The sequence below is a fragment of the Meleagris gallopavo genome, chromosome 30 (assembly GCF_000146605.3).
Source record: "Meleagris gallopavo isolate NT-WF06-2002-E0010 breed Aviagen turkey brand Nicholas breeding stock chromosome 30, Turkey_5.1, whole genome shotgun sequence".
Lineage (NCBI taxonomy): Eukaryota > Metazoa > Chordata > Aves > Galliformes > Phasianidae > Meleagris > Meleagris gallopavo.
The window spans coordinates 4,414,581-4,424,279 of NC_015040.2; the positions used below are offsets into that span (position 1 = coordinate 4,414,581).

General features: G+C 39.7%; 1 protein-coding gene across 3 annotated transcripts in view; it reads right to left on the bottom strand.

Moving 5' to 3' along the window:
• KDM4B (lysine demethylase 4B) overlaps positions 1–9,699 on the bottom strand; it is a 71,977-nt gene that overhangs the window by 4,238 nt on the left and 58,040 nt on the right. For 2 of the 3 annotated variants that reach the window (XM_031557159.1, XM_031557155.1), the window contains 6 exons: positions 9,001–9,077; positions 8,778–8,833; positions 8,175–8,283; positions 2,928–3,113; positions 2,666–2,830; positions 1,887–2,006 (listed from right to left, as the gene is read on the bottom strand). In XM_031557159.1, coding sequence (XP_031413019.1) covers positions 1,887–2,006; positions 2,666–2,830; positions 2,928–3,113; positions 8,175–8,283; positions 8,778–8,833; positions 9,001–9,077 — 713 coding nt within the window. Of the gene's footprint in view, positions 1–1,886; positions 2,007–2,665; positions 2,831–2,927; positions 3,114–8,174; positions 8,284–8,377; positions 8,525–8,777; positions 8,834–9,000; positions 9,078–9,699 lie in introns of all 3 variants that reach the window. The other variant, XM_031557158.1, reaches the window with a different exon arrangement.

Sequence of the window (9,699 nt, forward strand, 5' to 3'; positions counted from 1 at the left end):
ACAGACATATATATATATATATATATATATATATATATTTAAGTATACAGATCTAATCTTAGCACACAAAATGCAAACTTAGAGATGCGAATTGGAAAGCCACTGCAAAATAAAACAGGACAAGTTTAAAATCCAAAAGCTAATCCACTCTGTCTTAATCTGAACACACTAATTTCATGACAGAACCGTGTTTCACTGTGTTATTAAATACAATCCTATTCCAAAACAGACAATAGAGACTCACAGCAACTGCTGAAAAAAATATGCGCATAGGAAGCCAATATAGAAAGCTATTCAGGCTGTTTTCCCCGTAGAGAGAAGCTTTACTTATAGGTAACTGCGCGATTTGAAAAACACAGGCTCCTCATGCATATTTTTCTGTCATCTGGCACTCGAAGTGGAATAGCCTATTTCAAATTATTTTACTTTCAAGAAATCAGTGACAATTTCCTATAGTGTGATTAAACTGGAAAGCATGCATAAAAATAGATCTTCATGGAACAACGTATTGTACTTATTCATAACGTGGGTCACCTGGATCACATCTTCTCTGAAGCAGCTGCCTTCCATTACACACACAAAAAAGACTGTTAACTAACAAGGTGGGCTATTGTGCTCCTGGCACACAGATATGAAATATTCTGTGTGCAGAAAGGATAGAAATCAGAACCCAATTTCAAACAAATGCAAGATTTGGGACTTCCTTTGCCTTTTACAATTGTCTAGGGGCACCAACCTCTTTAAAATAACAATTCTTTGCAAATTCCAGAATGTATTTTTCAAAAGAATGTTCAGAAAGTACACCTTCCTTTACGAATCACTGTTATTTTCAACTTCTTGGTACCATTTAAAATAGATTTAGTTATATGAACATACTGCATCTTATAAAACCTTCTGCTGAAATACTAACACTGGGTACCAGGTTAAATCTTCTTTTATTCACTATCACAACCTTCTACAAACAAAGATTCTGTCTGTGCAACAGACTCAAAGACCAAAAACTGCCTGCTATTCTTATCTTAAAAATGAGAGTGTACAAGGCTATTATTCTTACACACTGCTACTCCTCTGCAAAGTCCCTTCCCATGACTAGAAATAGTCTCCTGATCCATCATTTCTCTTACTTTCTCTTGAATTCTCAAGGAAAGTTTTATTTAAATACTGACTCATAGGAAACTGTAGGTCATGAGCTACATTAGCACAACCCATTGGACAGCCATCAGAGAATACTGAGAGCAGGTCACTTTGACCTGAGTTGTTTTATCACTAACAAAGCTGAGCCACCAGCTGTTAAACTCTTTTCCCCACAATGGAGATGAATGGCTTTTCCTTCACAGGCTCTCTGTTGTGGGCACATTCCTGTGTAGAAGCTTCTTGATAATAGTGAAAGCTCAGACAGGAAACAATTACTATGGGTCACAGGATAGGAACACCTTCTGGAGACCAACCTGTTGCCTCTTTGTCCATGTAAAGAGCAAAGACATTTACTTTCAAGAGGAAAGCTACTTCATGCCAAACAATCTTGTATTGACTTTAACAAATCCTTTTGTTTTACCTACTCTCTTTTTATCCTTAGATCCAAGTGAAAGTGCACAACTCTAAACAAAAAGCTGTGTGTTTTTCTCACTGTAAGAAAAGCTTATGTTTTAAAAGCACAGTGTAGACATCTATTCATACATCCCTATTCTGTCACAGAAAACCTTTATTCTGATCTTACTGTGACACTACATGTCTCTACACTACCAGTAGTATTAACTCCATAAAGCAAATTCCCTCTTCGTGAGTAAACATCTCTCTTCAGAGTAAGCATCCAAGCACCCAGGGAGCAATTAGGGCAACAGTCAGACATACTGACATGAAGCACGTAGGTACTCTTCTGTACATACCTGATAAATATGATTGATCTGGGCTGCAATAAACTTGGCCTTATAGATGATTCCATCTGTCCACTGCAGTTGAACCATCTCACCCTCTGGAGGGGGTCCCAGTTGGATGCAGTCTCTGCTCTGAGGACATAGAGACAAAGAGGTCAGACAGTCAGAACAGACAATGCTCAACAACTAGTAGAAGAGGTCACTACTCAGGGAAGTTGCCACATAACACTACAATTAAGCATGAGAAAGCTACTAGATTTGTGATTAACTAATCTCAAACAAACGAATAAACTGTGAAAAAAGAGAAATAAAACACTTGCACCTTCTGGTGACAGTACTCAGTTCTAGAAAATTTCTCATTACAGATCCCTAATCATCAAATCACCAATGTCAACAAAAACATGAGGGTTGACTTGCTATGTTTCATGTGGTGAATCAATGGCTCAATCAGGAAGAAAAACCATGAGATGACAAATCAGCCTTTTTTATACATTCCTTCTATTAAGCGTATTTCCTATTTTCAACCAGAAGTGCTTACAGACAATCTGCTTCCCCCATGAATCACAGTTGTCAGTTGAAAAACTAGAGATTATTCAACTACAAAACAAACAGGATGCAACTTAAAACAAGCACTGCTTTCTGTTAAGTCCTACACATACAAAAAAAACCCATCTTTGTAAAGGAACAAAATAATGAAATGAAATAAATCATAGAGGAAGGACAGAGATGAAGAACAGCATGAGGTTACACTCATTTATAAACTGTAATAGCCTCCATAGTCAGCTGCTTACAATAATGCTTTCTGGGTAAACGTTGTCACTGTATGACCCATCATCAAAGTTTACTTCATAGAAAGTCTGTGTCGTCATGCCGATCACTTTACATCTGTAGTAGAGTCCATTCCGGTTCTTTGTGATCACAGTCTGCCCAAGGGTCACCTCCCTTCGAAATTGAATCTGCGTGGCAGAGGAAAGGAAGAAATATGCAATTGGAAAAGCTGTGCTAGAAGTGCAGGTGCAGGGAAACAAAAACAAAACCAACCAGCAAACTCACGTTCTGGTTGGCTGCTTTGTGTTTGAAGCAAGTGATGGACACGACGTAGGGCCAGTCATCGGGCTCCATGGGCACGCCAGCAGCATGCGCGCAGGTGACGTGGAAGGAAGTGGAGCAGTGCTCGTAGGAGCACTGGATGCAGGCACCAGACACCTTCTTCATCCGCTTTCGACAGTACACACATTTCTGAGAAGCAAAACAAATCAGCAACATGCAGTAGCATAGCTTTAAGGCAACGTACTGGCACCCTGATGATCGACAGGGTCAGAATTTGTGTATATAGTACAAATGTATACACCATCAGTGTATGCAGCAAAGAAGCCACAACCAAAACTTGGGATGTTTCATGCTGGGGGATCAAGTCTGATACCAGAACTGCCCGTCCAACTACAACCACTTGCCTAGAAGCACTTATAAGCCAAGGAACTACAGCAGGAACCGACGACGTCATTCCCACAAAAATGATGACATCTACCACTAATTCAGTCCTCCAGCACCATACTAACAGTGAGGAGACTTAGACCCAATTTGAGATTGTGTTCACTGGAGGACTGAAAAGGAGGATATGGCAGACAAACACACATCAGTATTATCTAAGAATGGCTGCAATGTAATACTCATCTCCCTTAATATACACAATAGCAGTAATTTCAAGCAGCAGCTACATCTTCAGAGCTACACTGCAATAAAATAATGCTTTCATTTTCAGAAAGAATGGAACACGGGATAACTATGTAATTCTCTGTTCTATTCAATGGAATGTTACATCTATTGGATCCAACAGAATATCATTTCTTGTAATGGAACAAAATATTATCTGGATTGGTTTTTTTTGTTTTGTTTTTACACAAAAACACATCAACTAAAAATGCTTTACTGGAATTTGTGTCAGATTAGATATGGCAGACAACAGAAAAAATAAAAACATAGTACCAAACATCAGAATTGCAGGAGAAAGTAGTATGAAATCTTCCAGTATTTTAAAATACCTTCTGCAAAGCAGATCTATTCATTAAGCTCATCTAACGAGACAGAACCTAAGAGGAACAGGCAAGCAATTTAAGACATGACTGCTGAAAGCCAGTACTAAGTGTCAATAGGAAAAGATGAACCTCCTCATTCATTCCCTAGGAGCACCAAATTGTTCCCCTCAGAAATACAGATGAGATTTTGGTAGTCCCAATCCAAGGGATTTTACGTTGGACACTTGGTAATATTTCCATGCAACTATTTGCAAATGCCACTCTTAAGCTTTTAAGATCTTAAGCCTGGAGAGTCTGTCACTGATTGATGACAGCTTCTTTACCTTGGCTGAGGCTTCTCAGATGAGGCAAATCAGGGAAATTATCACGCCTGAGATGAACATGCATTTTACTTGTTAGAATGACTTGTGCTACTTCAAATAAATAAAATCCTGAGAGATATCATATACCCGCGAATCTGACTATACATCCCAGTAATTTATTTATTAGAGAAACTATTCCCATATACAAGGAGGAACAGAAGAATGCAATAATTTTTGGTGCCCATTTCTAGATGACCATCTCCAAAGCACACTACATGGGCTTGTTTCAGCCACTGCCCCACTGTCTGACTGATTGCCTCCATCCTCAACCATCCATCCACTGGAATATAAATGTCCCATAATCACATATGATGCAACGCATCACAGTCTTTCCCTCTCTGCAGTGTCTGATGTTAAGTGTGGTCTTTCTTTCCCTCGTTACATCTTCATGGTCTCTCATTTACTTCAGTCCTGTTAATGCACTGTTCAAAGCACACATCATCACAGAACTCATGACCTGAGCTGTAAGATCCCTATGAATGACTGCATCCCATAGGATCAGCAACGCAATATAAGCTGCCTGAGCTCACACAGTCAGTCTATACAGCTCCCAGAAGTACAAATTCACTCTGCTTCCAGATCTGAGCTAACTAAAGAGCGTATCCTCAAAAATATGAACAGTCATAAAGCACTATAAACTACATAATAAATGCAAACAAAGAATTGCCAAATTTCAGAGTTATATTTGTGTTCTCATAGTACACGGGACCCAGGTAAGAGCTACAAAGCTTTGCCAAGGCAAATAAAAACCATTCCTTTTCCAAAGAGTATTTCTTTCTTCCTTCAAAGCAAAACACACAAAAGAAGGGGAGATGCCTTCTTCCTTATTTCTTGCCAGCCAGCCACTCGCCAGCCATGACCCATCCCATGAGGATCTGAAGTAAGTCAAATTCACTTCCTGTGAGTTAAATTAAGTCAGTATGTTTACAACAAAGATTAATTCGGGCTTCTTTACTTACATTAACAAAAGCCAGGAAATTCAAAGTCAGGGCCTTTCTGTTGCCAGAATGTGGGTTGCTTTTTTTTATTTTATTTAATAAGCTATGCCTTTATCATTCTGTAAACCATGTTCAAAAGCCAGATAAGCACTACAGCAAAGTGCACAGCAGGAACACAGCACTGAAAGCAAGTCAATAGCAATGAGATCTCATTATTAAACTGCCAATACCTAATTCTCTCACCAGCAGGGACAACTGCTGATATACAGTGTGCTCAATACTGCTTCTCCAGGGAGTATTAACCCTCAAGCATCAGGAACCTCCCTTTATTGATGCAAACAGGACTCTTCCAAGAGGATTAGCACGCTTTTAATGACACCCGAGCAGCAAACAAATTTCTCACGACAGAGAAGAGAGATACACAAGTGGAATATTGAGAGCAAATACGATCAAAGGATAAAGGAAAATGAGAGCCACAGTGAGACTGAAATGCAGGAGATGTGGAGGGAGTAAGAACGATGAACATCTGGAAGCGTGGGAGATGGGACGTACAAAAGCACAAGTGCTAAGTACTGCAGGGAAGCAGCACGTGCAAGATTAAAGATGTTTTCTGAGGGAAAGAAGATGTGAGAAGGTCTAAAGCCCAGAACAAAAATCTTCAGAATGAATGCACATCAGAGAGTTGGGTCATAGCTGGAGGTAAGGAATGGGCCGTTTCCTGCTTGATGAACACTGCAATTCATTTACTCCACTGAGGAATGACAGCTAATTATTCCAAATTTCCACATCAGAAATAATTTATGCACACGGGCTTGTAATACACCATTAATCAGGAAGCAAGCAAACTGCATTCTTCAAATGATGCAATACCCACCAATGAACTGGTAGGTCTGTGCTGCAAAAGGGAGGCCTGGTGTTAGTCTGTACAACAGGAGATGCTCCTCAAACAGGCCATTGTAACTCCTTGACACATCAGCCCTCTCACAGTAACTTAACGCATTTAAAACAACAATAAATAACAATAATTATCACAGATAGAAGTTTTATCTACTCACTTCAACTAATCTTCACATTATTTCTTCTATATTCTTCAAACTTCTTCAGCAAGAAAAGTCAACTCTAATTTTATCTAGCACTACATCAACAACAAAACCAGATCTAACACCACTGCCTTTCAGTGAGCTTCAGTATGGCTTCCTAGATAAGCCTTTACATCTCAATTATTATTAATCTTTACCTTGTTCATAACACTAAACTGATTTCAAGTTTTAGCTCAAGACAATTTGCTTTCTTTTCCAAAGCAAATGACACTCAGAGGAATTTGATGATCTTTGAGGTCCCTTCCAATCCAACTATGAAAGCTGCATTAAATACGTGGCAACACCAACAACCTATTTTCAACAGACATTGACAGAGCATGCTTCCATTCCATAACAGCATTCATAAGTATGACCAATAGAGCAGAATTATTTCTGTAATCAGTAATTAGGTTAAAAGCCTCCTTCTTACCTCCTAACAGCTACAGCATAAATGGAATACAACACCGAAGAAATTAACAGAACTATAAAGCTTCAACTCAGACATAAAGACATGTAGGAGGTCAGTGAGGCTTTGGGTGGAACAGCCATCAGAGCAGAATGAAGCAGCGAAGTTTTACATTCGCTAATAGGAGCCAGGCTCTATAGGATTGTAAGGTAGCCACAGAAGAACTAAAGAATTAAGACAATGTTTTCTTGTGAGGCTCCATTAAGCAGTACAACTAAGTCTTGTGCAAAAGGATTTTTGGTTCATCGTTACAAGTGCCGGTAATGAAGAGGATGCATGCTGGAAATGTCAGATGATCCATAAAGACCCAGTGCTGTAAGATTTATCACTCTCACACCACGCTGCTCCATCACTCTACTTTAATAATGAATGCTTTTTACATTCACATTTGTGTACAGAAGCCATTTGCACAACAGAAATAACTCTGGAAGCAGACAGATTCCTCCTAATCTCTCACCCAGGCCTGTCTGGGCTGCCTGCACTAAATAGCTGCACAGTGAACAAATATATCAGTGCTAACCAATGTATCACTGCTAACATCACCTTCCCCCATACCACACTCAACTGTTATCCAACTGAATTCAGTACAAAATAAGCAGCAAAAGCATGATTTATTTTGCAATAACACAGTATAGAGATGGAGCATTAACTAACATGAAGATTAATTGCTCAGAGCTAATGAATCATCCATTACTAATCCCTCATATGAAACTACGTGCAGCTAGATAAGAAACTGTAGCTGGACTTTTATTAAGATCTTTGCGGTGTCTCACAGTCATGGTCACAAATAAATGTTTACTGATTTCTACAGTACATTTCTTGATGAGCAAAGAGAAATACTTTAAGGAAAGTTAAAACAAATTAAAGGTGAACTAGTCAGCATACATCAGCTTCTTTCCAGTTACCATCTCCCAGCCCACTCCCTGTCATGCAGTACTTTGTTTGACCCCCACTGTGAGGTGGGGAAATATCCCAGGCTCCATCTAGGGTAAAGAGCACATTCCTAGAGACTAAAGGCACAATGGTTGCTTATATATCAAACACTTAGCAGCTCAAGAACATATCCAAATAATACAGCTCCCTGGTGCATTTTTATAAGGGCATGTAGTGACAAGGGAAATAGCTTTAAACAGGAAGAGGGTAGATTTAGACTAGATATTGGGAAGAAATTCTTTATTTTGAGGGTGGTGAGAAAGTGGAACAGGCTTCTCAGTGAGGTTGTGGATGCCCCTTCCCTGGAAGGATTCAAAACCATGTAGGGTGGCACTTAGAGCAACCTGGTCTAGAGGGAGGCGTCCCTGCCCATAGCAGGAACGTTGGAACTAGATGATCTTAAAGGCCTCTTCCAACCCAAACCATTCTGTGATTCTACGACTTGTAGGGAAAAGAGTGAGAACACCGACAGCAGAAGACACCTACCAGTTTCCATCTTTGCTCTGGAATAGCAGCGATATCCACAGGATGACGCTCTATGACATTGAGAAAACGGGCCTCAGGGACAGCAATAGCACAAATTATATGGACCCACCTGGAAAAAAGAGGTAAAGAGGAAACAGAATATACCACTATTTGAAATAAACACTCCAGGGAGCAGTTAACATTTCTCTGACTCCTTCACCTACAGTATCAAGGAATGTTTATGGTGGTGGTTGGCAGCCTTGGCAACATTACTAACTAATTTGTTAATCACTGTTGCCAAGGTAAAGGTCTCTGGAACAATAGGGCTCAATCTTCTTAGGCATTTGATCTTGAATGATACTAAATGTTTTCTAGAAAAAAAAAAAAAACCTTTCACTGAGAAGGAACCAAATTTAAGGGTGTTCAGGGCCACATAACCCCGCAACTGAAAAATCTGGTCCCACCTGTAAGACAGCAGTTACCAAAGTTCACCCTGCAAATTTAGTGAGCAGTTACCTCCACAGTGCCCAAAATTGCTGATACTCTGAGCATCAAACCCAAACTCACAATACCAAATATGAGATGCAATAAGGAAGAACAAAACCATTTAAAAACATTACTTACCGCCCATCAGTGGTCATCTGAAGAGCTCCTCCCCTGAGATTACACAGGCAACATTCCTGTAGTAACAAAACTACTTCAGAGCAGGACTGGAAAGGTCTGCCAGACCTTTCAGAAAAAAAAACAAACAACTATGCCTGGGATGTAAAGGCAGAAAATACCCTCCCACCACCCACCGCTGTGGAAGCATCTCATCAACTCTGTCTCCAGAAGAGTAGATGCTTACCGCTGCCCATGCATTGGCTGAGCATCGTGAGCAAGACCAGCTTTCATTCACCAAATCTGGACGTATTCCATAACAGCCTGAAAGAAATGGAGTTACACACATCAGAGTTCTGCTACTATTTTTGTAGTACTGATTTTTTGCCTGTTCAGTTCACAAACATCTTTGAAATTGGGGGCAGCATTTGAATAACTACAAGGAAAGTCATTCTCAGGGAGTGGACAGAATTTGGACCAACAGGTCTGAGAACAAAACATTAACCTAAAAAAATACACGGAGAAAACCCTGAGTACTTTGATCCTTTAAGCAAGGACTGGAATTACAGTAAAACTACTACTGCTGGACTTCACTTGCACATCAAAACAGTTAAGACTGTTGAATTCAGCAACATCACTTCTGCTAAAGGTTTTCTAAGCAAGAAGAAACAGTAATACCACAACAAAATTAAACACATGCATTTCACATTTAACAGCATTTAAACTGCTTCTAATTTCTGGTTATAGAAAATACTAGAAGCAACTGATTTTACAGGGCATCTATTACTGTACTATGTAAGCACCAGTGTACTTCTCAGCAGCACCGAAACAGGAAAGTGCCATAATGACTACAATAGATACAGTGAAGACACTAAAGCCCTTAGAACTCTGTGACAGGTGTTGAGGCTTGCTACTGAATAATGGCAAAAGACACAGACACTTTTTT